This window comes from Trachymyrmex septentrionalis, unplaced genomic scaffold (assembly GCF_001594115.1).
Source record: "Trachymyrmex septentrionalis isolate Tsep2-gDNA-1 unplaced genomic scaffold, Tsep1.0 scaffold127, whole genome shotgun sequence".
NCBI lineage: Eukaryota > Metazoa > Arthropoda > Insecta > Hymenoptera > Formicidae > Trachymyrmex > Trachymyrmex septentrionalis.
In genome coordinates, this window is record NW_017304406.1 from 201,910 (window position 1) to 228,734 (window position 26,825).

The 26,825-nt window shown below is 32.7% G+C and overlaps 8 protein-coding genes across 14 annotated transcripts in view; 3 read left to right on the top strand and 5 right to left on the bottom strand.

Moving 5' to 3' along the window:
- LOC108756459 (endoplasmic reticulum-Golgi intermediate compartment protein 3) overlaps positions 1–867 on the top strand; it is a 5,540-nt gene extending 4,673 nt beyond the window's left edge. Inside the window, exon 8 of the mRNA XM_018500291.1 lies at positions 58–867. Within this exon, the coding sequence (XP_018355793.1) occupies positions 58–395 (338 nt within the window). The 3' untranslated portion in view covers positions 396–867. The remainder of the gene's footprint in view (positions 1–57) is intronic.
- A 176-nt stretch (positions 868–1,043) lies between these two features.
- LOC108756458 (transcription termination factor 3, mitochondrial) lies at positions 1,044–2,498 on the bottom strand. The gene is made up of 2 exons (XM_018500290.1): positions 1,398–2,498; positions 1,044–1,321 (listed from the first exon to the last, which is right to left on the bottom strand). The coding sequence occupies exons 1-2, from the start codon at positions 2,281–2,283 to the stop codon at positions 1,044–1,046; spliced, it is 1,164 nt and encodes a 387-aa protein (XP_018355792.1). The 5' UTR covers positions 2,284–2,498.
- Positions 2,499–4,196: 1,698 nt separating this feature from the next.
- Positions 4,197–10,063, bottom strand: LOC108756460 (transmembrane protein 18). Its single transcript, XM_018500293.1, has 5 exons — positions 9,986–10,063; positions 5,856–5,973; positions 5,725–5,779; positions 5,536–5,629; positions 4,197–5,440 (listed from the first exon to the last, which is right to left on the bottom strand). The coding sequence occupies exons 1-5, from the start codon at positions 10,061–10,063 to the stop codon at positions 5,210–5,212; spliced, it is 576 nt and encodes a 191-aa protein (XP_018355795.1). The 3' UTR covers positions 4,197–5,209.
- LOC108756457 (probable proline--tRNA ligase, mitochondrial) lies at positions 7,535–13,901 on the top strand. 3 transcript variants are annotated; one of them, XM_018500288.1, is made up of 7 exons: positions 7,535–8,057; positions 11,563–11,641; positions 12,163–12,414; positions 12,649–12,919; positions 13,026–13,207; positions 13,329–13,541; positions 13,613–13,901. In XM_018500288.1, the coding sequence occupies exons 1-7, from the start codon at positions 7,996–7,998 to the stop codon at positions 13,895–13,897; spliced, it is 1,344 nt and encodes a 447-aa protein (XP_018355790.1). In that variant the 5' UTR covers positions 7,535–7,995; the 3' UTR covers positions 13,898–13,901. The 3 variants fall into 3 exon arrangements, with proteins under 3 accessions (XP_018355790.1, XP_018355789.1, XP_018355791.1); XM_018500287.1 differs by lacking the exon at positions 7,535–8,057 and adding an exon at positions 10,069–10,608 and having other exon boundaries at positions 11,526–11,641; XM_018500289.1 differs by lacking the exon at positions 7,535–8,057 and adding an exon at positions 10,583–10,608 and having other exon boundaries at positions 11,427–11,641.
- Positions 13,902–15,156: 1,255 nt separating this feature from the next.
- LOC108756414 (putative uncharacterized protein FLJ37770) lies at positions 15,157–16,264 on the bottom strand. Its single transcript, XM_018500186.1, has 2 exons — positions 15,621–16,264; positions 15,157–15,465 (listed from the first exon to the last, which is right to left on the bottom strand). The coding sequence occupies exons 1-2, from the start codon at positions 16,077–16,079 to the stop codon at positions 15,322–15,324; spliced, it is 603 nt and encodes a 200-aa protein (XP_018355688.1). The 5' UTR covers positions 16,080–16,264; the 3' UTR covers positions 15,157–15,321.
- Positions 16,265–17,430: 1,166 nt separating this feature from the next.
- On the bottom strand, positions 17,431–21,130 carry LOC108756405 (UPF0668 protein C10orf76 homolog). Its single transcript, XM_018500169.1, has 11 exons — positions 21,080–21,130; positions 20,581–20,768; positions 20,084–20,369; positions 19,709–19,842; positions 19,386–19,596; positions 18,964–19,258; positions 18,649–18,866; positions 18,254–18,486; positions 18,054–18,180; positions 17,686–17,960; positions 17,431–17,606 (listed from the first exon to the last, which is right to left on the bottom strand). The coding sequence occupies exons 2-11, from the start codon at positions 20,725–20,727 to the stop codon at positions 17,514–17,516; spliced, it is 2,019 nt and encodes a 672-aa protein (XP_018355671.1). The 5' UTR covers positions 20,728–20,768; positions 21,080–21,130; the 3' UTR covers positions 17,431–17,513.
- A 1,371-nt stretch (positions 21,131–22,501) lies between these two features.
- On the bottom strand, positions 22,502–25,719 carry LOC108756406 (probable sulfite oxidase, mitochondrial). 3 transcript variants are annotated; one of them, XM_018500172.1, is made up of 9 exons: positions 25,602–25,719; positions 25,011–25,105; positions 24,257–24,883; positions 23,976–24,162; positions 23,784–23,909; positions 23,427–23,619; positions 23,152–23,352; positions 22,971–23,030; positions 22,502–22,773 (listed from the first exon to the last, which is right to left on the bottom strand). In XM_018500172.1, exons 2-9 carry the CDS (start codon positions 25,055–25,057, stop codon positions 22,532–22,534), a joined length of 1,683 nt encoding a protein of 560 aa, XP_018355674.1. In that variant the 5' UTR covers positions 25,058–25,105; positions 25,602–25,719; the 3' UTR covers positions 22,502–22,531. The 3 variants fall into 3 exon arrangements, with proteins under 3 accessions (XP_018355674.1, XP_018355673.1, XP_018355672.1); XM_018500171.1 differs by having other exon boundaries at positions 22,503–22,773; positions 25,011–25,267; XM_018500170.1 differs by having other exon boundaries at positions 22,503–22,773; positions 25,011–25,267; positions 25,523–25,719.
- Positions 25,720–25,831: 112 nt separating this feature from the next.
- The window catches only part of LOC108756502 (coiled-coil domain-containing protein 186-like), a 6,669-nt gene continuing 5,675 nt past the window's right edge, over positions 25,832–26,825 (top strand). Inside the window, exon 1 of one of the 3 annotated variants that reach the window (XM_018500375.1) lies at positions 25,832–26,139. In XM_018500375.1, the coding sequence (XP_018355877.1) occupies positions 26,040–26,139 (100 nt within the window). In that variant the 5' untranslated portion in view covers positions 25,832–26,039. The remainder of the gene's footprint in view (positions 26,140–26,825) is intronic. The other 2 variants (XM_018500376.1, XM_018500377.1) reach the window with 2 other exon arrangements.

Here is a 26,825-nt window from a genome sequence, read left to right on the forward strand (position 1 = left end):
TATTGAAAAGATCTGACTTTTTTCTGTCAATATATGACACTATTGTTCTGTTTTCAGCCGCTATGATGTTTTATCATTACATCAAGATTGTCCCGACGACGTACGTTCGCGCGGATGGCTCAACTCTTCTCACAAATCAGTTTTCCGTAACGCGACACTCGAAAAAGGTATCCCTGCTCACTGGCGAATCTGGGATGCCGGGTATATTCTTCAACTACGAGTTGAGCCCGCTCATGGTAAAGTACACGGAGAAGGCGAACTCATTCGGGCACTTCGCGACGAACACTTGCGCAATCATTGGCGGTGTGTTCACTGTGGCCGGTCTGATCGATTCGCTGCTCTATCATTCAGTACGTGCGATACAAAGGAAGATAGAGTTAGGGAAGTACAATTAAACTTTGAGTCTGCAGGAGAATGCAGCAGCATCGATTGTCCTATTCAGATCCTAATTTTGTTCTTTTTTCATCGATATAATCGTGTTCAAATAATTTCGGAATGTATCGTCTCCAAATAAGTGAGATGAGTCGCTGAAAATGAATTGGAATTAGTAATAATCGTTGATGCAACACGGCCTTAGACGGATAATCAGATTAACTAGAATTAATTAAAAAGAAGTATTATTAAAAATACTCGATTTTCTATTAGAGATCGAATTTTCTGGACAATGGCGCATTTTCATTGCACCATTTTTATTCAGTGTGACTATTCTCATCTCATTTATATTAAAAGTGTCTCAAATATATTGGACGATACTTAGCGTTATAAATGCAATTGAGAATACTTTATAAAGTATCTTTTTCATATGATGTAAAAAAGAAATTATACATAACTTATTAATATAATGATAAATGCTTTACTTACTTTTTATTTAAAAGCGATAATTTTTTAGTTTTAATGATGTAAAAACCTATTTATATGTGATGTACATAAAAACTAGTAAAATATATAAAAGCCTATTGAATTCTCATGGAAACAGGAATATCTTTCAGGAATAATTTGAAAAAGTATCTATTAATTATTATTTATTTACATTTATATTATAATTAAAATGTTTTGAGAAACGCATCGTAAACATCAACAGACGTCTTTGCGATATTTCTACAGAAGTCAACGTCTGTACCGCTTACTAAAGCCAATGGTGAAACATACATTGGTTTAGAAGGATCATACTGTGCCTTTTTCATTTCTACCAGAAACAAATGCCTTTGTTCAAGTCTAGTTTTTCGACAAAGTAAAATATGTGGCATCTGCGTAATAAAATCATGTTGCAACTGCATTTCGCTGTGAGCATAATCGAACGTACTTAGCAATCTGTCACGATCTGAAAACACAATTTAAGAGAAGGTCAGGATAAATTTATTCACGAATTCTAAAATTATGTTGCTGCGTACGCTTACTCTTGCTCCATAGCTTAGGCAAAGTGAGAAGCAATTTCTTCACTTGCATCTGATTGAAACCCATCTCCTCCCTTATACTGAACGTGTTTTCCATTAGATGTATCATCCTAAATGTTACTACCTTGGGCCCCTTGACTGTTAGGTTTCTGATTTCGTTGCCGCTGAGCTTGAAATTGTTCTGGAAGTAACCGAGCCTGCCGTCTATATCCTTTGTACTGAATAAGAGCCAGTTGGGATTCTTGCAAATTATCGTCTTTATCATTGACACGCTGAAATCATGCGCCCTCAAATATCTTATTCTCGTGTACAGATCGTCCATATCCTCCTTGAAGATGTTTGGATTTTTTGTAATGAATGTACCTAAGTAATCGGCAGATACTCCGCAGTTATGCAGAAATACTATATATGGTTTCACATCTCGATCGAAATCGAGGTTTAGGATATACTGTACCATCCCTTTTTTTGTCTCAAACTTGTACAAATTGACTCCAAGGTCTACCAGTTTCTGGATCGTGTGGGACTTATTTGCATATTTAGCGAAACTGAAGGTCGGAGTAAGCGGAGGACCAATGTCTGACAAGTCTTCGGTGCAAACGTCCAGGGGATGCGGCAATTTTATGTCACTATCATCTAGATAGTCCTCGCGAGCAAACGAAGCTATGTTTATATTATTGTTCAAGTTAGGTCGTGGTTCCAGTACATAATTTTCATCCTCGGTCTTTGGTGGTTCTGACAAGACACTCGATTTAGAGGAGGCTCTCTCGACGTCTCTTTCGAGCTCCCTCGACACGCATTGTCTCGACCCACCGCTTTTTGAAACAAATCTAATTAAATCTATCGCGGCCGGTCGTACCGTCGACACGAGTGAACAACAACGTTGAAACATGTTCGATACCTATCAGTTCTGTCACCGCATCAGCGATAAGTAATTTCAGTTAAATATCGCCGAATTGTTGAATATCACACACTTTTGCTAAAGAAAAACATTCTTATAATTTGTCATTCAACAGATACATGCTGTTATAAAAAAGAAACTGAGTGTAGCCATCTTTAAAATCCAAGCTCCCCTAGTATTTGAGGAGTGAACTACATAGCCGCATTTGCGAATTTTTTCGATGGATAATACAGTTTTGATTTTTCGTTCGTTTAATATTATTTAGGATTACAAAACGTCCTCACTAAAAAAATTTTACTTGATATACAGGGTGTTGATAACGATAAAACTCTCGCATAGAGATAGAGTGGAATAAACTGAGTCGAAAAGTCCTTTATCATTTTACAATTTTCGCAATAGTTAAGATATTAAATACTAAAAATCGCAAAATATTGGTTATTAATTTTTTACGCAAGTACTATCAACTTTACAGAAAAATAGCAAGTGACAAATGTTTATTTTCTTCTCATAGAGTTCTGAGAATTTTTCAGAATTTTTTAGTATTTTCTCATGTTGGTAAAAATAGTTGCCAATAAGAAAATGCAGTACTAAAAAATTGACAAAAAAATTCTGAAAAAAATCTTAGAAGAATTCTCTATAAGAAAAAAATAAACAATTTTTGTCTCTTGCTGTTTTTCTGTAAAGTTGATAGTACTTGAATAAAAAATTATTATGTGATTTTCAATACAATATTTGGTCATTTTTTTAGTTATTGATATCTTATTAACTGCAAAAATTGCAAAATGATTATGTCGATACTATATTATACCGTATTGTACAATTTTCCTCTGAGAGGACGATTTTTTTTAAATATGTATAAGTCTAGATAGTAATATTATTAATAAAATAAAATTCCATTAAATACATTTTAGACGATTTCTAATTCAGAATGTCAGAATTCAGAAGATTATTTTATTTATATGCGGCGTAGCACAAAAAAGAATCGAAGTCAGAATACTTAAATAAAATTAAAATATGTAAAATATCTAGCTCGAGATTGCTAAACAAAAATTAATAATTAGAAAGATTAAAAAATACAAGCAACGTTTATTGGATATTTAAAAATAAACTAGTTTATTACAATATATTTAAGAATTAACTAGTTTTTTATTCATAAATAAAATAAAATGTACAATCTATTAAACGTGTGTAGTTTTGATATATATTATATTACGCATATATTTAAATAATATATAAAATGTATGTTAAAATAATACATATATCTTGTACATTAAAAGTCAGAAACACATCAGACTTCGATCCTCAAATCATAAAGTGGGTTAAAAAATAATAATCAGGATATCTATAAAACGTAATTATAACTGAAAGTTATTACTATGATTGTCTCAGATTTATTGTCTTAAGCGTGCCAATAGTACTTCATATAGTGATAACAAATTTATCGCGTTTGCATGAGTCATCTGTAATGATACTTACGTAGGAAAACATATAAAAACGAATCCGTACACGCTCAAGTACATTTAATAAGATTTGCAATTTGCCGAGTCAGCGTTATGAAAGGAGGGCGAATGAAAAATGCGACAGAAGAGCAAAACGCGAGACTTGTATGAACAAATACTCTTTTATTATCTTAAAACGATTAAACGCGTTATATTAAATATAAAGGCGGCAAAGTAATGCGCTTTGATTTACATCAATATACAATATACAATTGTAAACAATAAATACACCACACCCTGGGACATCCTATGTTCCTTCGTCAAAATCGTGAAGCACGACTCGTAGTCGTGGAAGGCTGTTATCTGCACTTGTAAAATTCATGCAAATTTTCCTCGCGCATGTACACACACACACACACACACACACACACACACACGCACGCACGCACGCACGCACATGCACGCACACACACACACGCACGCACACGCACACACGCACGCACACACGAACACACACACACAGAGAGAGATGTTATTGTGTTATCTGGGTCCTTAATTAATATATTATGTCTCTTTATAGCAGAGCTATTACAGTGAAAGTGACGTGCCTGCGCTATTTTATGTAATAAGTACGTTAATTACACATATTAAGAACACTTTGATTTTCACGATCAGTGTCTGAATATCAAAACAATGTGAATAAACTAGTGGAATGTTCTTTATGGGCGACCTCGACCAAGCTCCGATTGATTGCCTCCGGCGGTATTATGATGAATGTATTAAATGCAATTTAGCTCATAAGCAGAATCATTAGCTTTTTTTTTCCATTTCCGCTACACATTAAAAGAAAAATTTAAAGTCACAGATGCTCTGCTAATTGTATAACACAGTTGAACATTTTTCCGCTAGGCAATCAGTCGCTGATTATAAGTAGATAATATAATTACAGTTGTTAAAAAAAAGATAGCTACGATTACAGTTTGGTCGAAATCCGCCTTAAATGGTAAGACAAGAACAAGCACGTGGCTTGCCGCATTGCCATGCTCCTGCGTAGTTATTGTTCGTAGCACGGCCGATTATCTGTCATCAATCCAGTTGCGTTTCGCATATCAAATAGGTTAATTCCATAAAATCGTTGTGTAATACGGCACGATGTCGGGAGGTACGTTCTAACGGAGAGTTTGACTAGGCAACTCCGACGTGCATTATCGTTCCGATCGTACCGATGTATTGTTCTATTTATTTTCCACCTCCCTTTTCTGTTGCGCAAGTTTTCGCGTGTAATAATATCAAACTGGCTAATCGGCGTTTCACGGTCAAGTTCAATTACCAAGTCGACGATGGCTAAGAATACACAGCGCTCTGTGAAATCTAGTTGTAAGTCGACGTAAATATAATCCTCTCTTGTCCTTAAATTAAATAGCACATATGTCTTGCACTCTCATTCCGCCGCGTGTTATGACTAGATCTTCGGATCTTCATTCGTGTTTTAGTCGGGCAGCTGGTACCTCGTTCGTTGCCTCGCCGTCCGACTGGCGAGGTCGAGCAGCTGTTCTTACATTTGCCGCCTCACCGTCCAATTGGCGAGATCGGGCAACCGTTCTTTCGTTTGCCGCCTCACCATTTGTCTGGCGATTTATGGCTTGCTGCCGCAACTGAGCTCGCTTCAGGCTCGTCATTAATTGACTGGATTGATAAAGCCAACTGGCCTGAAAGATCATAACATTATATGCACGTGTCGAATTTTTAGAATGCGTATTCGTTCAAAATCGAATCTCGAAGCTAATTTAGCTAATATACTCACCACCATAATCATGCAGTTCATTAAAATGGGCACGGAGAAAACGATGGATATAAACCAGCCTTGTGAGTCGAAGTACTGCTGTCTAGAAAATATCCTGTGAAAGTTGTGAAGGAGATTATTAAAAGGAAAAACCTGGAGGAAAGAGAAAAGAACCGCTTTGACAAGCCACGGTCGCGATTGAATACGTACATCCAGTTTGTTGCCGCAACCTCGTTAATACTTTCTGAGAAATAAACCAGGAGTACTGAAACAGAAACAGAGTTTGTGGTAACATTGCGGTAACCAGGTAAAACCTACGGTAAATTATAGTAGACTCTTACAGAGCACGAGAAACAGGATTATCTGAAAATTCGCGTGGTTCCTTGTCATTAACGCGGTCATTGTGACGGCAATATGAAAAGTCAATAGCGCAGCTAGCCATGGATCCCTCCAATCGATCTGCAACAATATATTCATACAAAATACGTTAATAGTGCTTAACGAAAAAGTAGCAAGTGTTGTTATTGTTATATTAAAGAGTTCTTTTATATGATTAAAACTATATTAAAGTATCTTGGAACTATATTAAAAAGTTCTTTAATACAGTTGCAAGACTCTTTAATATAACTGAGCAAGAGTCTTTGATAACTGCAAGATTTTTTAATATAACTGAGCAAGAGTCTTTGATATAATTGGTTCTTGCATTTATTTACATATATAGTTCTTCAATAGATCTAAATATATGAACCAATCCCGTTGAAAAACAACAAGGCTGCTTTTTCTGCTAAACGCAATGCTTTAATCTGAAGTAAATGAAACTGACATCGAAATCTAATCTTTAAATAGGAAAACTGTGCTATAATCTTATTTCCCAAAATATCCTTTCACTATGTTTAGCGGAGTTGCAAAAGCAAAAGGAACGTAGGATAAGGTCCATTCCAATTTCAAATATGATATAATTCTGAACAAAATAAAATTTAGACCGAGATAATCATACTCGATTCTTACATTTAAAATTGTTTTAAGTACAATCTTAAGATGTTATAAACTAATTAGAGAGCTGTATTAGTATCTTAAGACATTAAGATAGTTTTAAAATAAAAACTATTATGAATATCAATCTTATCTAATCTTTCGAAGTTCAAGTTAATCTTGATAATCCTTATTTCATCTTGTGGAATGTACAAAAGGCATCCTCAAACAGGAAAAAATTAAAATAAACTTAAAAATTAGACTGCAGGTTAAAAAAGGAGCATTAAAGCCTACACTGGTTCTTAGTATGATAAAATTTTTCTAAATCTAAGTGAGTCCATGTTGATCCTTATCAGCGAGTGTACATTATAATCAACATACAATGTTCGTCTTATACATCTGCTTTTCATTAAATTCTGCACATTTCAATTGGTTTTATACCGATATGGACATACTTGTTTGAATAATTTACACATGGCTTTTGATCTTTTTCCAAGAAATACATTTGACTGTTCAATCGTATGTAAATAATGTCGAGTTCTACATCAAGACTTACTCGAGCTGTTATTATAAGGAATATGCGGGCATTTTTGATAACTAATTTTGTACAGCGATTTTTGATAAGTTAATATCTGAAAAGGGCTCAATCAATTCAGTAACCGAAATTTGTAATGTTTTATATTGGAATTTAAAATGTGTTTTTTTATTTTTACTTTTCTTTATTCGTAATTTATTCTTTTTAATTGTGTTACAATTTAAAATGTGTTTGACTCTTACTTTGCCCTTTATTTATTGTTATTTATTTTATAAAATCTAACTTATAAACTAATTTTCGATTAGGTTGATGACCTAATAGAAGATCGAAACATTTTAATTGAAAGAATCAGTGTAGGCTTTAATGCTCCTTTTTTAACCAGTTTATTCTGTAAACCGATACAGTTATATTGTCAAAAATTAGATTTAAATTATTTCATTCACTTAGAATTGCATTGTGTTCGAAATTGTAGCACCTTATCCCAATACATGTTTCTTGCTCTCCCCCCTCGCCCTCCCCCTTATCGTTTTAGCGATTTTATTACTCGCACAAGATAATCTTGCAAAGAAAGGATTGAAGAAAACATTCGAAAGCACAACACGCGATAACCGTTTAAAAATATACAGAGAGATTCTGGAGACCGAATTACGCAGCATTTTCGCGAGGGTCCGTGCGAGTCTCAGCGACAGGACGCCCTTGAGAACGAAGTGTGTCCATGACGAAAATAGAGATGAAGATATAATCGGCAATTTTTCGCCGCCACCTCCTCGTCCAGGACGATAAAAGGAGGTCGCGGTAACGGCGGAAGCCGATTGATTTCTATTTACGCTTCCGATCTAATTCGCGTCTCGTCGCGCACGCGACGCCGACGATAAGATAAAGGACTCGTGGATAGATCTTCAAGGCTCGATGTGTCAATAATGTATACATAACGCGAATGTTCAAACGAATCGGCGCCGCCGGCCGCGTCGAAAATGAAAGTTGCCGGAGCGGCGAATGTGAATTACAACGCCGCCGGTCAGCAGGAATCTGGAATGTGAGGATGTATAATATATTGATGTAGATGCAGAGTAGATAATATGAAAATATTACACGTATTGCATAATACCCGTTTTCTATTAGTTCAATTTTAATCTTGATTCAACTAACTCTTCTAATTCAGGGAATTAGAAAAAGATAAAGCAATGTCCGTTTTATTCAATGTAAATTAACTTTAATCTCGATTCAACTCATACTTCATCTTTTTCTAATTTTAAGGACTTGTACTTCACGTTTTTCGAATTCTTAGAATTAGGAAAAGATGAAGTACACAAGTTGAATTAAGCTGATTACAATTAATTTATGTTGAAACGGGCATTAATGACACGAAGTTCGTACGATTTATGCTCCCATTTCTACTAATGTATAATATAGATTAATTTTAATTTTGGTTTATTTTTTTAATTCTTTATTTTATTTATGTGTACTTATTTCCACGCTTGATTTCTACTTTTATATGCCGTTTTTGTTTTGCTTTCTAGTTCTCATTCTTAGAACTAGAAAGAGATAAAAAGTAAGTTAAATTAAGATTAAAGTCTATATTGATAGAAACACATTAATGGAACTGTATATGAATTTAAGTTCGTATAATGAGAATGTGTTTGCATTTGTAATAAATTTCCATTCTAAATCGTACAAACATGCATACACCTTCACCTTCAGCGAATCATATAATTTTCACGTTTGTTGTCTGGTGTAATTTTATGTTTTTTTTTTCTTTTTACGGTGCGTTCAGCGATTCCTCTTCTGAATTATAAGCCGAAAAACGTTGAAGAAAGTCCGCTTTTACTAGCATTTAATTCCCTCGTGCTTCTCTGCTCTTCTATTCTTATCTTTCAATCACGAGATGCAACGTCTGCTCTAACTTTTTCTCACTCGTCTTCTTCCGTATCTCTTCTCCTTTTTCCTCTTCCTTCAAATTCCGCGAATAATATATTTTTAACGATACGATGATAAAGCTCCAATAAATTACGAATCAAAATTAATTAATTAAAAGATTGAAATTAATTATTACATTAAAAACGTATTGCAAATAAAAAAATGTTAAAAATCTGTACGAACCAAAGCTAATTGTTTAATGTTAAAAGCACTGAACTAAAGCATTAAACTATTAAATAAATGAAAAATTAAACTGCTAAATAAAACCTATTAAATTAAAAAAACTATAAAACTATTTTTAAAAACTTTATATTAAAACTACTAAACAAAAACTAATTATAAAACTATTGAAAAAATTAAAGTTGTTAACTAATTCTAGCAAAACAAGTAGCTTTGGCTCGTATAACTCATTAATTAATTTTTTTTAATACATTTTTTTGTAATACATTTTTAATTTAGTAATTAATTTAAATCCTATACAAAAAGCACAACAAGTCCGACTAAAGACTACAAAAAGAGGACTGTAAAAAGCTTTTGGCTGATATAGCATCTCAACGCGATGTATCTCCCAGAATCGTAATCTCGATGACGATACGAACGAGTAACTGGCTCGAGAAGATGAGCGTCATGTGTATATATATACACATTTTTGACACCAAATATAAAAGCGGCTCGAGAATTATCGCTAAACGATGAATTCACGTAATCAACGCGCGGCATAGTGCGCCGGTGCTTTTTGGAGCAGCGACTCCAGTTTCTCATCTTCTCAGCCGTGATCAAAAAAATGAAAGAAATTCGGATTTAATAGGCGATCAGCTGACGTCGTCGTCGCAAGATCCGTCGATCGCCCGCTTGAGGAAAAAAGAAAAAGAAAAATAAGTTTGACGAGACTGGCGAGGAACTGTCATCGCGGGACTGGAAACAACGAGCGATGCCGCGACAAAACAGAGGAATAACGAAACGGGGGAATACAGAAGAGAGACAGAATAAAGAAGAAAACGAGAGAGAGAGAGAGAGAGAGAGAGGAAAGAGACGGATGAAACTCACGCTTTGCAGGAAAGGCCAGATACCGTCGATGCTGTCCGTCGCTGTGAAAAGGCTATGAAACGACTCGTCCCTCGACATTGTGTGCCCGTCGTGATGTGCGGGTCCTCGTATGAATATGTATTGCAACGATGACGGCGGTAACGATTGAAAGGCGCCGGGAGAGCAGGTGAAGGCGGAGAAGAAGGCGAGCGCATCCGCACGACTCCAAAAATTTTAAACACACACGTACTATTCTCACAGCTACCGGCGGCGCGACTCGACTCGCGACTGACTGACTCACTGTGAGGTCTGACTGACCGGACCGGACTGAACTGGACCGAAATAAAATGTGCAACGGGAGACGAGCACCGCGACGACGGAATCGCCTGGGGTGCGTTCCAAAACTTGACTGTTAACTCCGAATATCTTTTAGCTTTGTTCAGCATTCGGTGAACAATAAAGATAAAATAATACTCGGAACATTAGTATACTCGGATTATGATAGAGTAGAGTTTTACGACCCTGAGTGAACGGAGCGAAGTTAGCGTACAATCGCGCGATGCGATAACGCTGATCAACTCAATTTATATACTATGCGGGAAACGAGAGGAAGAGGGAGATGTTGAAGGCGTGTTTACAAACAGGTTTGCGAATAACCGCGTGTTCAATCAGTCTTATGGTCGATTAATTGTGTATCTCGAAATGAGGTAAAAATTACAAAAATGGCCAAATTTTATATACATTATGAAATATTTATGTGAATCATTTTTTGAGATATTTCAAGAAAATATATTAGAAATATTTTATGATATAAGCGAGGATTTAATTTATAAAACACTTAAAAATACTGCATTAAAATATTTTACTAAAATATTTTAGAAATATTGTACAAATATTGTAAGAAAAGAATTTCAAAAATTTTGATTTTCTGGACATATTCATATTTCAAAAATATTCATGAAAAATTTTTTAAATATTTCAAATCTTACAATGAAATATTTGAGAAATATTTCTGAAATATTTCATGCTACATAGACTGAGTTGATCAATGAAAATATATTCTTAGTAAATTCGCTCACTTTTGTAATTTTTATCTTGTTTCAAATTACATAATCGGCCTTGTTTCTTTCCCAAGTACATTATTTTGACGTCAATGTTGTCATAAATGTCATTTAAACATCAGAAAAGCAAATAATGTATTAACTGCACCGCTGAATAAACATCCGTCTTGTTTCGAATGTTTAAGAGATATTGATATAGCAGAGTATAGTTAAAAAACGAATAAATATTCTCTTTACTTTTGATTTATGATAAAAATGGCATTAAAATTTAAAATATCTCATTGGTGAATTTATGTAAGATGTTTCGAATAACGCTGCGATACATACATTTAAAACAAAATTATATAGTGCGTATTTAGCGCTGCTCTATGATCGAATATCTGAATCTGCACTATCTGCAGCTACATTCAGTAGTATAGGTTAGAAAGGAAATTATCTGTGAACGTAACATGTGATTGACCGGTTATACACGTGTATTGTTGTTGTATAAACATTTTCAGAAATGGCAAGTAAAACGAAAATTATTAATCTGACTAGGATGTCCAGAATATTTCAAGGAACGAGCCGATCGTTCGATAGCGTAGAAAAGACAGATATCATATCTAAAAGTCATAAGGTATGTATACCTTTTTAAACGTTAATTAAACATTTCTTGAGACTTATGCCCATTTCCACCAATGTAGATTAACTTTAATCTCGGTACAACTTACTCTTCGTGTTTTTCTAATCTTAAGATTAAAGTTAATCTGCGTTGATGGAAACGGGCCTTAGGTAAATAATTTTTTCACAGTATTGTTTAATTGATGAAAACCATTGCTTGATATAATTATGATGTTAAAACAGTATTTCTAACAAAAGTTGTAAATTTCTTCAACAAATTTACTATTAAAAACTAAAAATATTTTTAAACATATTAGGTATTTAATTCCAAATGTTTCTTTAATTTTTGTATAAGTACTTTCCATTTAGTGACACAAGTCAATATAAATATTCTATCTTTTTTGGCATCCAATGATTAACAAAAATAAAATAACACTTGTGTTGATTTGTGTCATCAAATGAAAATAAAAATGCCTGAATTAAATGACAGGTTTTCTTTATAACTTAAAGGCTTTATCTTTAATCTTTTTGTTTCAGTTAATGATTAATTGTGGAATTATTAAACCACTTAGTATTGGCATGTATGCTCTATTGCCATTAGGAATGCGAATTTTAAATAAATTAATTGATATTGTTGACAAAGAAATGACAAATATTGGCGCACAAAAAATACTACTTCCAGCATTAACTCCTGCTGCGCTGTGGAAGAAAACTGATAGATATGATTCCAACAAAACCGAATTGTTTACAGTTATGGATAGACACAAAAAAGAATATATATTGAGTCCAGTAAGTAAGAAATATATATTATAAAACATTTTCCTCTATCAAGTACTATTTCAGATAAAATTTTGAGTTTTTTGAAGAAAAACTGAAAATTATTTTCTAGAAAAGTCAATATTATTTCAATTAATAGAAATTACTTAAAAGCTATTAACTAATAAGGTGAATTTTTTACATCAATATAATATATCCATTTTTTTTGGTTTATCTGAAATCTCAAATAATTTTATGTTGTTACAGACACATGAAGAAGCAATCTGTGATTTGATATCGTCAGCAGGACAAACTGTCCAGATTTCCACTAAATTATTACCCTTGAAGTTATATCAAATTTCTAGCAAATGGCGAGACGAAATGAAACCACGGCTTGGTTTCCTACGTAGTCGAGAATTTATCATGAAAGACTTATACACATTTGATACTAACTTGGACAATGCACGACATACGTATGATTTAGTCTGCGAGTCTTATAATAATATTTTTAGGCAGATTGGTATAAAATATACAAAAAGTAATTAACATTTCTAATTGTATATTAAAATCTATGTATTTTATAGATATATAGTTACCAACTTTGGAACAATCTTGTAGAATTATTTAATGATGATTATTAAAAGGCATAGGTGATATGGGAACAATTGGAGGTCTGATGTCACATGAATATCATTACGTGTCTGATATCGGTGAAGACACGATACTTCAGTGTCCATCATGTCATTTCTCTATTAATCAAAGTATTTCTAAGACGACGAGTTGTCCAGAATGTAAAAATGAATTACATTCATATACTGCTGCTGAGGTAATGTTAAAATTTCTTTAAAAAATTATATTTTATTTAACAACTAATTGATATAAATTAAAGATATAAGTATGCGAACGTTATAAAAAAATATATTACATTGCATAAACGATAATTGCAGGTAGGGCATACATTTTTATTAGACACAAAGTATTCACGGCCATTAGGAGCGATGTTTATGGACCAGAATAAACCGACACCTATGGTAATGGGCTGCTTCGGTCTAGGATTAAGTCGTATCATTACATTAGTTGTCGAAACTTTGTCAATAAATGATGAGATGAGGTGGCCTGTAAAGTTAGCACCATATACAGTATGCATCATACCACCAAAGGTAGGTAAAATAAAAAATATAGCTGTACATCTATTAAAGAATGTTCTTTGTTACTACCTTGAAATTTATAGGCTGGAAGCAAAGAAGAAAGTACATCTGTATATATTGAACAGCTATTTGAGATATTCTACAAACGCAATATTGATACAATATTGGACGATCGCACGCATTACACGATTGGTAAACGATTAGTGTTAGCGCGTCAATCGGGTTATCCTTATATAATTGTCATTGGCAAAGCGGCAACCCAATCGATTTCTTTATTTGAAATTCATGATGTGAATAATTCAACTTATCATGAATTATCCTTAGATCAGATAAATGATTATTTCGATAATATAAATATTAAAGATTAGAGATATGAACGTATACAGTATATATATATATAAGAAATTGAAATGCTAGTGAATATTGTATATTATACACTTCTTTATAACAAATGTAGAAACTGTACATTTTTGTGAATACCAATTTTTTTACTATTAACCTTCATATTATTTAAATGTACATATAAAAATTTAATAAATGAAGAGTTGGCGGTTATTTAACAATAATTAAAGCTTTTTATGTGTAAATAGTTCAATATCTGATAAGACGTTGATCATAATTGAACCTAAATCGAGAAAATTGAGACTTGCATGCGAAATGCCATTCAGCATCTGTCTATATATATTATAATACTTTTTGATTGAAAATTCTTTTGAAAACCTAAAATTCATAAGTGCTATATCAAAATATTGATATTATTGTAATAGGATTACAAGGCAATAATGCAGAAAGATATCAGAGATAAAAGAACTGCTTTACTAAAATATATAATTTACTAAATATATAATTATATACATATAGTTGCTGTAAAAAATAACATATAAATTCTTATTTTGTTGACTTATAAAAGTTAAATGGAAGACATAGTCAAATTAATAAATACTTATTAAAGTTTAAAATAATATTGGGAAATATGATAAGAATATGATGATAATGAATGAAAATGACGAAAATTTTTTATAAATTTCTACTGGACTTTATATAGAATCTGAATTGTATATTGGTGTAAAAGTACGGCTTATTATAAGAGGATCGATTTGCCCAGAATCCGATGCAAATTTCCTAATTGATCCTCAAATAATATGTCATTTATAGCTTTTTTGGCATAAATTTGTTGTTCTTAGGACATTTTTGGCAGTTCTAAAGTCCAAGCCTTAGCAATTTTGTCATATTCATTTTCATTAGATTTAAGACATTTGCATGCAAAACACGTCAGTGTAAGTTCATCTTGTGTATTTTTCTTTTTCTTTTTGATTGTTATTTTTTCTTTTATTATTTGACATGTATTGTCTTTCTTGATCTCTTTCCGGTTCTCATTTTCTTTATATGTCTGCGTCATCTATAAAAAAATTATTTTATATTACGAGGAGGGACCCAAAAAAAACGGGAATTTCGTCATAACTTCTTTATTTCTCAATATTTTAACACCAAATTTTAATCACCTTCAAGGTATTCGCCATTGACCACAACGCACTTCTCCAAACGATTCTTCCATTGTTCAAAACAGTTTTTAAATTCACTCATCGGGATGTCCTTTAAGCCTTCCAGCGATTTTTGTTTCACCTCCTCCACAGTGGCAAAACGCTTTCCTTTCATATTCCTTTTGAATTTGGGGAACAAAAAGAAGTCACAGGGGGCTAGATCCGGTGAGTATGGGGGGTGGACAATTGGTGTCATGGCGTTTTTGGTCAAAAATTGCTTCACGGAAAGGGCGGTGTGGGCCGGCGCGTTGTCATGATGGAAGAACCAGTCGCCTGTGCGCCAAAGATCTGCCCTTTTCTTCCGGATACTCTCCCTCAATCTTTTCAAAACCTCCAAGTAGAACTTCTGGTTGACAGTTTGACCCGGGGGAACGAACTCCGCGTGCACAACACCTCTGCAATCGAAGAAACAAATGAGCATTGTCTTGATGTTTGACTTCACTTGGCGAGCTTTTTTGGGACGAGGAGAGCCAGCTGTCTTCCACTGGCTTGATTGCTGCTTTGTTTCGGGATCGTATCCATAGCACCACGATTCATCACCAGTAATCACCTTGGAAAAAAATTCAGGGTCCTCTTCGAGCTGATTTTGAAGCTCAAAACATGCCTGAAGTCGACGCTCCCTTTGCTCGTCTGTGAGAAGTCGCGGGACGAATTTGGCTGCAACCCTTCTCATGTGCAAATCTTCGGATAAAATTCTCTGAATTGAACTCCATGAAATTCCCGACATCTCACAGAGTTGATCAATGGTTCGGCGACGGTCTTCACGAACAAGGGCATTGATTTTGTCGAGGTTTTCATCAGTTCTTGACGTTGAGGGGCGTCCTGAACGAAATTGGTCTTCAATAGACATTTCTCCATTTTTAAAACGTGAAAACCAATCGTAAACTCTGGTTTTACTTAAGGCAGCATCCCCATAAGCAGTCTTAAGCATTACGATAGTTTCCGCGGCCGATTTCCCCAACAGGAAACAAAATTTCACAGCCGCGCGTTGTTCTCGACAATCTGCCATTACGTTTTCGCCGAAATGTAAAAAGTTGTTTTACTAAAAAAAATCTCACAGGCGAACCGATGCACTCACAGCGACACAACTTCGCACACTGACGCAGGTGGCGTGACACTAACGGACATGTGGTCAAACAATAGGTTCCCCCACTCTCCCTCCCCACCACAGCGTAATTCCCGGAACTTATGGGTCCCCCCTCGTATTGTTGAAAAACTGTATTTATTTAAATAAATAAATTTTTGTATAAATTATTTACATTAATTACAGAGTTATTTTCTTTTGTCTTCTTAAATTGATCCATTGTGCTACGTGAATTTTGTATTATTTCTTGAAGGAAACGCATTTCTTCAAAATACCATAAAGTTGGCTTTTCCACATCAATTCCATTTCGTTTGGCATCATTTATTCGTTTTAGCTCCTTTCGGAAATTTATCCTTAATGCAAAGAATTTTCTGATGATATCTTCTCTAGTTGCTTTTGAATATTTTTCTCGATATTTATTAATTAAAATTGCATAAGCATCATTCTTTTTTCGTCTATTACGGTAATCTTTTGATTTAATATTCCATAATGCAGATAGTGATTTGTAAACTTTTATACATTGAAGAATAAATGTCTTCTCAGTTTTACTAAACGTACTTTTTCTATCACTCATGACTTTTCAAATCTTACACTGAAGCGAAACGATACAGATATTTCTCGAATGCTTGCTATTAAGTGACGCCGGGAGCTCAAAGGTTTTAAGCGGCCCCTAGATGATCAATATTATTTCATAATATTTGATATTGTACAATATTATTGATCATCTGAAGACTATATTGAAGGTTTGTGAAATATATTCTATCATTAGCTGCGTTCAATATTTAGTAAGCGCTTTGCATCGATTGGATTACACTCTTAGATCTCTAAAGAAATTATCCTTTCTCAACGAATGAAACCTCCTACAATTACAAAGTAAAATGCTGCTGAATGCCGTCAATTAATCTTTCAAACATATTGTATAATTTGTAAAATATACGTTTGCCTAATACTGTAAGGTGTCAATTTATGACGATTGACGCTCATTTTTAGCGTTAATAAATTACGTTATTAAAATTGCGCAATACTTTACAAGTTACATAATATATTTTAAAGAATTTTTAATTGACACAAATTATATATTATACAAATTTTAAATAAAAATAAAAAAAATAAATGTTCAATCTTCGCATGATAAATAATATTGTGCAATAATATTGATCGTCTGTATATATAGGCTATTTAAGGAATAAAAAAAAAGAATTATAAAGAATCTTAAAATATATTTCGACGATGATATATCTAACTTTTGATTAATTTATAAGAAAAACTGGCTGGGAATACGCAAGAGAAGGATATGTGTTATAATAATGCAGTGTAACCACAATGTTGAAAATATATTGCAATGTACATACTTTTACATTATGAAATATTTGAAAGCTCTTCTAATATAGTTTGCGTATCTAAAGAATTAAGATCTATCGAAGCCCGCGTATCCACTATCACTCCAGTAACCTAAAAATAATAACGTATATAAGAATAATATAAGAAAAATATAGTGCAAGACATAGATTAATGCATTTTATTTAATTACCATTTCCTCAAAAAATGCAGTATGATTAGGCTTTTCCGAGTATCTCTCGTATTGATCCAAATTATCTTGCAGTTTTAAAGCGAGACTGTCATAATTCTGTATTATAATAGCTAGAATTTGTTGTTCCGTTGGTGTCGATAAACTTTCCTTCGCTAACCACGCAGCTATCTTTGGTGGAAAATGATTTACTATATCTCTCACATTAACGAGAGAATTAGTTAATTTGAGCGCGTGTTCCTTGTACTCATACGATTCGCTAGTCGAATACCTGAGTGCTAGAATATTTTTATATAAAATATTTTATTCTCATTATAAAACACTATTTCGTTTATAGTGTTAAAATTCTTATACTATTATCCACTATTTACCCATAGCATTTAGATTGGTAAAGATAAGCCTCATTCGAATAATTTCGTAAAATAATTCATCGTAACTATTGGGTGACGATAGGAATGTATCAGCATACGTAATAAAAAAATTTAAGATGTTCACTACCTGTTGAAAAGTAATCAAAATATTATCTTGTTCGATTGTGTATGACGATTCAATCTCCCAAATGTTTCATTACCTGAATAGCTAAAGGAAATATATTCATTTTCTTAATAAGATGGCTTTCGTGTGTTGTTAAAAATTTAAGTAAATTGATTAGCGCGGTCCAAAGATCCCGCCACTGGTACCCAAGCCTGACACGGCACCTCTTCTGATAACATAGCAGTCTTTGTAAAACGCCGATACACTGATGATATAATTCAAGTGGAAATTTCTTCATCATGTGTGATGTCACAAATTCGACAAGCAAATCTATAATAAAGCAATATAAATAATAATCATTTTAAATAAAATAAGCATTTAAAACATTTTTTAATTTGTTACAATTTTTCTCAAAATTTAAGCAACTTATATTCAAGTAATATTTTATAGATATTTTGAGAGAATATATAACTTATCATATGAAAAAAATACCGAGTAACGTGGCTGCAAGTGGTTGAGCAGGTGCTGCCTTATCCTGTAACTTTCGATGATGCATAGGTACTCTATGTAATTGAACTCTGAATGCCAGATTCGCGTCGTGCATTAAACTGTTTGCGTATTGGTCCTCCGCAATACAACTTAGTATCAAGAAGCACAACTTCACATTGTTCATTATAGCCTCCGTTCGAATTACTTGCATAACTATTGAACTGTAATCGAAATGGATATCTTATAAACGTTAAGCAGTAGATTATTAAACATACACTTAATGATTTTATATTAATTTATATATTTTTTTCTTCTCACCAATACTGCAGAAAGGTTGCTAGTAGATTGAACGGCTGAGCCATCACATCAGGTGGTGAAGCACCAGGAGCTACTGCATTTGGACCCAGGGTGTTATTCGGCGATGGAGGTGCACTAGTATCGCTTTGCGTGTAGGCCAGAGTAGTTACAAAATTACGATTTAAATGTGTAGCCTCATATAAAGCTAAAAGTAAAGCGTTATTCGCACGAACTTGTTGCGTTTTTGCTTCTTCCTCTCCAACAAACATACTACCAACTATACTTGTTAATGAAGACAACCAAGATGCTTGTATTTCTGAAAATATATTGTTATTATTATTACATTCTGGAGTATGTTTACGGTACGGTATTAATTATTTAAACAGTTGTATACTATTATAATAAACTACTAGTAATATTACTATTGCATTTATATAGAATACCTGCTCTTTGTTGAGCAAATTGCCGGCAAAATTCCGTCAACGAACTTGATATAGCTTGCCCGTATCCATTTAGAGCTAATTCATCATCCAAAATTGATAATTTAACTATGTAGGGATTTGCGCTTTCATATTTCCGATAGTTGACTAGAAGTGTTAACAATAAAACTGCATCATGACCATGACGATTTCTAGCAGCTGTATCTCTCAACAACTATAATACAAAATAATATAAGTGAATTTTATTAATACATAAGATCAAATGTTATTTAAAATTTCATTTTGCATAAACATAAAAAATTATGATTTATAAATATTTAACATACTTGAATTAGCGATTCAAAAACGCTGTTTAACATCACATATTCCAGTAAGGTATTTTGGCTGATATTATCCATACCAGTAACTATTATTAATAACAATTTCAGGCACAAAGCTTTCAAACTATCTGGATATTCACCTAAATAACATAAATTCTTTTATTCATTTTCTTGCTAATATTATATTTAAAGAGTATTTAAAATATATATAATACACACACGCGCGCGCACACACATACACATACACACATATATATACATATAATAGATAGAGTATGGGATAAATCCGATGATTTATAATCTATTTCAAGGGAACATTAAATTAATATATATTTATGATATATACAAATGATTAATAATTGTTGTCTATTATATATCTACCTGTTAAAAAATTATTGCAATGCTGCATTAACGTTGTCATCCTCTGTTCCGCAGAATCAAAGCCTACAAGAATATCTATTAAATTAAATCCATAGTCTCCCTGATTGGCTTTCTTGTACATGGATTGGATAACAGCTGCTAAAGTTTGCAACGCGTATACTATTCTAAATGGATGTTCGTCAACTAATGTATCGACACAATGGCATACCAATGCATTTAAATTTTCTTTGCTAGCATTTAGTTGTTCTGATGTCATATGTAGAATTTCATTTTCAATGTGAGGTACCTAAAATATTACAATTAACTCATACTTTGATAAGTTAGACAATAATTTAAAAAATTAAGGGCCGAAAAAAATTATTGTTCCATCTTTTTGATAAATTTTACCGGTGAAGTAAATCTAGTAATCCATGCATGTGATTGGGTAATCTTGCTACTTATCCAATAGGTAAAATTTATCAAAAGGTGGAGAACAACTGGCCCTAAGAGATACATACCATAGGTTTAATAAGGAACAGTTCATTCCAGAAATTTGGATGAGCTAACGTTAAGTCTTCACCTTTAAAGAAACTCTCATAGATCGGTACTAACTTGCATTTATGTTGACGTTTGGCACCAGAGCCACTCCTTTTTCTCATAGCCATGAGTACAGTAAATTATTTTCTTCTGTTTACATATTCAAATTCTAGAAGTATGTTAAGGTATATGTATAATCTTTACATATATAACAATGCACTTGTGATAATATTAGATTCTCCTAAAATAGCTTTTATGACATTTTAAAAGAAAGAAAATACTAGGTATCTTGCACATTTATCCAACTGTCCATATAATTAATAAAAATATTATTTATATCTTTTAATCCAAAATCTTGCTATATGATATAAATTCAAAATTTCAATGTAACACTGTTATATGATCTGTTACATTTATATCGCAGTCCAAAGATGTAAAATTGTAGAAATTAACAAAGATTTTTTTGATATTAATTCTCACCAAACTTTCTAGAATTCGTATATATTATATATATTGCTAATATATATAATGGAATTCGATCAAGAGAGGTCTTTAGATCCAATATTGCTCAGTTAAAAAAAAAATAATATTTCTAGGTTATAAAATCGACTTGTCAGTAAGCGTGCGCATTATCCTATTTTCTTCTTGAATTGGAAGACCTCGTGCGGCGTGAGCGTGTACTTTCAAAATCAGAATTGCCAATGTCGAAACATAAATTATCTATATTTAAAAATATGGAAGAGGAATTTAAAAGCAATTAGAATCTTTTTTTATTAAAACTATATATACCTTATTTAATAAATATATAAAATAGGCTCGAAAGAATCTATCAGTGAAAAATGTAAAAAAGCCCATTAAAGCCTACATCAGCTGTTTGGATGCACAGAAAATTCTTTATTTTTTGTATGAATGTAACAAAACAAATAAAATATACATTTCAAGCCTTCAATTCGGATCCTTATATAAAATATAAATCGAAATTACATAAATAACATAAATTCGAAGTTGATGATTCTCAACAATTTAGTTCGTTCTTCTTTATCCAAATGTCAAATTAGATAAAGTAAAACCGAAGTCATATACATTGCGTCACTAAGTAGAGTTTTCTGGTTATCGACAGTCAGAGATACAATAAAGAATTTTCTGTGCATCCGAACAGCTGATATAGGCTCTCTGTGATGAGCTTTTTTACATTTTTTACCTTATTTAAAATGTATTTTATTATTTATGTGATTCGCAGATAAAAAAACTAATTTAGTTTTTCTACTAGTTAGTTTATCACTACAAGTTTCTTGACTTTACGAGTTTTATTGAACAAATTTTTCTTACAAAATTAAAAATTGTTTATAACAATTACAATAATTATATGATCGATTCATTGTAAAATATAACAATTTTACAATGAAATTTCATCCCAGCCGAGGTAATAATTTTCGCAATAAATTCTTTACAAGTTTTAAAATATTTGGGGAGATTATTATATTTCGGATCGATATTTTTGTTGAAAGTTCGCTAGTAATGGAAATTTAGTTACATATAATAAATAGTAGCGCAATTATATTTCTGACATAAATTCATTTAAAGAATACATATATACGTATAAATCTAACTTTGACAGAAAATTGGCGCTTCTCATATTTAGATGATGTACTTCTATATTAAATCGTCTTGTTTCCAATCTTATTATTATAACAATTTCTATCTAAAGTTATTACTTTAATCGTTGTTTAGAGAAAAAAATGTTTGAAGAACAAAATATTTAAAAGATAACAAGAGAGCATAATTTTCTCTAAATATATCCGATGCAAAGTTTTTGAATATCACAACCTAATATCACAAATTTTGTTACAAAGTAGAAAGTACCAAATTCTTGACTTGCAAGAACTTAAAATAGATAATGTATCATACAATGATTAACGGAAAGTCAATTTTTCATTGCTTTAATTGTACTTTAATTTTATGATACGCGTTGCAGAGCAATCCTCGAATGTTGTAGATGTTATTAAAACTTTCCGGTTGTACATTATACGATGAGTCAACAGCTTTTGCCCAGATTTCAACAACTCTCGATTTTTTATCCACAGGAAGTTCCACGTTCCATAATGACCAACTCCAGTGCCGACCTTCATTTGCCTGAAGATCTTCCGTCAGATCTGCTGTATGCCAAGTTTTACCTTTATAATTTAACAGAAAATCAATAATAAAAGATCATTAAAAAGCTGGGGTTTTATCAGCGCTTGCATCATTTTATCTTTATCGTTCATTAGACATAATACAAAGATAAAATGTAGTAATGTTGATAGCGCTCTTCAAATGTAGCTAAAGAAATAAAATAATTAGCTGATTTTAGTCTCATTTTCTTGTTTCTTACCTTTATCGTTTGTAACGTCAACACGAATTATTTTTCGACCACCGCCAGACCAAGCGTAACCTGATAAAATGATCATTATATTTTATAAATATTTAAGAAATTTATAGGATACAATATGTGCTCATCACATACAAATATAATAAAATTTATATTTTAAACTTTATTTTGTTTCCATATTTACCTTTCACTTCAATTTTTCCATTTTTAATTTCGACTGTGTCTGTATCTTGTGGATCGCATATCGCCGATACTACAGGCATTTCTTGTATCGCGGGCGATTTACTAAAATCTACGTTATCCCAAGTCGTGCTCGGAGAAAATCCCTTGTAGTCACCCTGTTGCCACTGCGATTGACTCTCCTGCTTCGATATATTAATTTTACCTGTTGAATAAGTTTTATGTTAAGTACAAATCCAGTAATTATGCACATTATATGATTTTAGAAATATTTCATACTCAGCCATTTTACATTTCTCGCACCCACGACACCAGGAACGATTACTCGAACAGGGAATCCGTGATCTTGGCTCAACGTTTCACCATTCATTTCAAAAGCTAAGATCACATCAGCTCTAGGGTCCATAGCTTTGGAAATCGGAATACTTGCTCCATACGACATACCAGATGGGTCTAGATCGTGTCCTTCAAACTAGTAAATAAAAAAATATTTTTCTTAATGTATTTTTAATACAAATTGTAAATTGCTTGTATGCATAAGATGTGTTAAATGTAATTGAAATAATATAACTTTTTAGGATTCTATTCAATAATAATATTATGAAAAGTAAGTTACTTTTACACTGCAAAAAATACCTGAACGTGATTAAATGCATCTTCATTGACTCCTAAATCTTTTAATACGTCGCACAATCGTACACCTGTCCACGTTGCATTGCCAACAGCACCCACGTTCCAATTAATACCTTTTAGTTGCTTTACCTGTAAGTGAATTCAGTATTATGTACTAATTTGAGCAACCTGAACAATAATTCCTTATTAGTCTACCTTTGACATTTCTGAACGTCTATTTCCGCCACACATTACAGCTGCAGTTATCGTTTTCTTTTCATATTTTTTTAGTGTCTTGAAGTCGAGTGTCTTTTTAGTTGTCCCTTCTATCGCCAATTCTAGTGTATAATCCTTTAATTCTATCTTAGGTACAGGCAAATGGTTTCTCACATAAAAAAATGGACTAAAAAAAATAGAATGCAATATAGTATAACATGCTAATTGAAATTTGTATTTACATATTTCTAAAGAAAAAGCCAATTGAATAATACACTTACACAGGTGTAAGGAAACTCTCAACTAATAGTGAAGGTGACGGTTCTGCACAGAAGGGTTTATTGCCATTGATTTTTAAAGCTTTATGCCTAACAGGCTCGTTTGCATATGGATCATACAGATCGCTTTTATTAGATTTGGCATCTTCTTCTGATATATTTCCAATTCTCATGGATTCCAGCAAGGAGTGTATTTCTGATGTATTGTGATTTGCAAATATCATCCAAAATGGATCAATGGATCCTCCAGCAGCCATCATAATTTTCGAAGGACCACCTGGATGTTTATCGACAAATTCTGTTATATCATATACACCTTGTCCGAAAGTAATCCAAATTCCTTTCTCTTTGCTATCATGTTTTCCCACTTCTTCTAAGGTATAGGTCTTCATGTCTTTTCGCAATTGACCACATTTTACATTTTGCGTCGCGTTGAAAGCATAAACATTTTTTTTGTATTTTAGAGTATAGTAAGATATACCTAAAACTGATGCAGCAACAGCAATACAGGTTGTATATAACGTAGTAGAATTCTTTACATTCTTAGAAGATCCATATTTCTTTTCTGTGGAACATTCCTTGCAGGTGTAATAATTTCTTACCATCACTTGCAGCAATGGTATTTGTGATCTAAAAATGAATTAATAATCCATAAAATTTTAGAAAAGTCCCTACACATAAAAATATGTTACATAAAAAATGATACTATTCCAGTTAATGTTATATTTTCCTATAAGGATGAAACTAATATAAATACCTTTGTCTTTGTCTCATTCCCCAAAATATCTTCCAGCGTAAATTCATGATGTTAATTTTCTCTGTTTTGTAGACGATTTTATACTTGTTATTTTGCTGTAATCAATAGTGGTATGTTATCGGTATGTCGTAAACAGTCATAAAACCGAGTATTACCACTTGCTCAATGTAACGACTGCGTATGTAACATTAGAGAGAAAAAGAAGACGAAAAGTGCTAAAAGTTTAGTTGTTAGGATCCAACCTTGCGTTGTATTTTCTGTAATTACACAACGAAATATATAATCAGACGCACGGTTCAACAACAGGTTGAGCTAAAGCAAAAATCAAAACTTGAGTTTATCGTGGTTTATCGGTCACGTATAGGGTTACCAACCGTACTTTCTTTTTAAAGAGTACGTGTATTCTTTTCAACTGCTTCTGGTCATTAATTAAAATATTACGTTTATAAAATTATATTAATAAAAATTGCCAATAAAAAATTAAGTTCTAGGAATTTTATTTTATTAAATACCTGCATTTAAAACGTAGAGAAAAATTATACTCCTTTCCGTCTTCACATTATCATCGTTTAAAAAAAAAAATATACGTACTCTTTTTCTTATAATTCAGGCTACTTGATGCTTTGAATGCTTCGAAGCATTTTTTGATTGATCAGTTAATAAAATTCTTTCTTCTGATTGGTTAATCAAAAGTTTCGAAGCGTAGCGTCAAATGGACTGCATCTTCAGATGATAAGTCACGTGGCAGTTCTTGACGTATTTCATGACGACGCACGCGCGACCTGTAACTCGCCACCTGGGGGCTAGAATTGACAGTTATTGACAGTTATGCATGATTGTTCGTTGATAGTTGTGTAGTCGAAGTTGACGGGCGACTCCTCGTGCGTAGGTATACTTTTCTAATTTTATAAAGAATCTCGAATGCATCTTATGGCCTGTCTCGTAATATCGGAACTTGTTGGGCCCGCACTCGCGGACACGGCAAAGTCGTGAGATTAGATTCAACCAGGCAAAAAAGCCTCAATCGGCATGGGCGAGAATTTAGACTCTTTTGGGGACGAAACAGATTTTGCTGTGGAATATGGCAAAGTCAGTTCGCTCACGAGGCACGATGTGCGTCTGCTCGAAGGTACAAATCAAGCCCAGGAACATGTGACATTCCGGTTTGACGTGCATATGTCAGGTCAAATTGAACAGCTGTATTCAAATCAAGTCATTTATTCCAGATAAATGTCAATGGTGAAAGAATGTGGTGCTTAAGCTGAAATGTTTAGCAGTGCTATTTCCACAATTCTTTAGTCTCCAATATTATTTTCAGTGTTATTATTAAATTAAGAAAAAAATACTTGATTGAAATATTTGAGTCGCATAAAGACTTGTGCGAATCAAATTATTTCTTATTGCAGTATATTAAGTATATTATGTTGTATAGAATGTTAAAAGATATATGCTATTATTTCTTTTAACTCAAGTCTTTAAAGCATTTAGATTACCATAATTGATCGCAAAACACATTTATAGCATCGAGATAACAAAAAATATATGTGAAAGAAAAAGAGAGAAAACAGGGGGGAGAAAAAGAGATAGAGAATGTATTTATGCGAGTCTTAAGTAATTTCTTATTGGAGTATATTAAGTGTATTGTCTTATATAGAACATTAAAAGATATATGCCGTTATTTCTTTTGGCTTTAAGACTAAAGCATTTAGATTAATTAATTGTAAAACACATGTATAGAATAGAGATATAAACAATAACAATTCACACATACACACACACGCGCGCGCGCGCGTGTGTGTGTGAATATATATATAT

Bases quoted from the DNA above. Each gene is read 5' to 3' on its own strand.
- LOC108756458 (XM_018500290.1), bottom strand. From the start codon at position 2,283: ATGTTTCAACGTTGTTGTTCACTCGTGTCGACGGTACGACCGGCCGCG. The intron at 1,322-1,397 runs GTAAGCGTACGC...TTGTGTTTTCAG, and splicing joins GCCTAAGCTATGGAGCAAGA to ATCGTGACAGATTGCTAAGT.
- LOC108756457 (XM_018500288.1), top strand. From the start codon at position 7,996: ATGAAAGTTGCCGGAGCGGCGAATGTGAATTACAACGCCGCCGGTCAG. The intron at 11,642-12,162 runs GTATGTATACCT...TTTTTGTTTCAG, and splicing joins TCATATCTAAAAGTCATAAG to TTAATGATTAATTGTGGAAT. The intron at 13,542-13,612 runs GTAGGTAAAATA...TGAAATTTATAG, and splicing joins TATGCATCATACCACCAAAG to GCTGGAAGCAAAGAAGAAAG.
- LOC108756460 (XM_018500293.1), bottom strand. From the start codon at position 10,063: ATGTCGAGGGACGAGTCGTTTCATAGCCTTTTCACAGCGACGGACAGC. The intron at 5,630-5,724 runs GTACGTATTCAA...CAACTTTCACAG, and splicing joins GTTGCGGCAACAAACTGGAT to GATATTTTCTAGACAGCAGT. The intron at 5,441-5,535 runs GTGAGTATATTA...ATGATCTTTCAG, and splicing joins TGAACTGCATGATTATGGTG to GCCAGTTGGCTTTATCAATC.
- LOC108756414 (XM_018500186.1), bottom strand. From the start codon at position 16,079: ATGGCAGATTGTCGAGAACAACGCGCGGCTGTGAAATTTTGTTTCCTG. The intron at 15,466-15,620 runs GTGATTACTGGT...CTTCGATTGCAG, and splicing joins ACCCTGAATTTTTTTCCAAG to AGGTGTTGTGCACGCGGAGT.
- LOC108756405 (XM_018500169.1), bottom strand. From the start codon at position 20,727: ATGGCTATGAGAAAAAGGAGTGGCTCTGGTGCCAAACGTCAACATAAA. The intron at 19,843-20,083 runs GTAGATATATAA...TATGTTATTTAG, and splicing joins TTGCAATAATTTTTTAACAG to GTGAATATCCAGATAGTTTG. The intron at 17,607-17,685 runs GTAATTAAATAA...TATTATTTTTAG, and splicing joins CTGCATTTTTTGAGGAAATG to GTTACTGGAGTGATAGTGGA.
- LOC108756406 (XM_018500172.1), bottom strand. From the start codon at position 25,057: ATGAATTTACGCTGGAAGATATTTTGGGGAATGAGACAAAGACAAAG. The intron at 24,884-25,010 runs GTATTTATATTA...ATTCATTTTTAG, and splicing joins GGAATGAGACAAAGACAAAG to ATCACAAATACCATTGCTGC. The intron at 23,620-23,783 runs GTATTTTTTGCA...TTTATTTACTAG, and splicing joins ATGCATTTAATCACGTTCAG to TTTGAAGGACACGATCTAGA.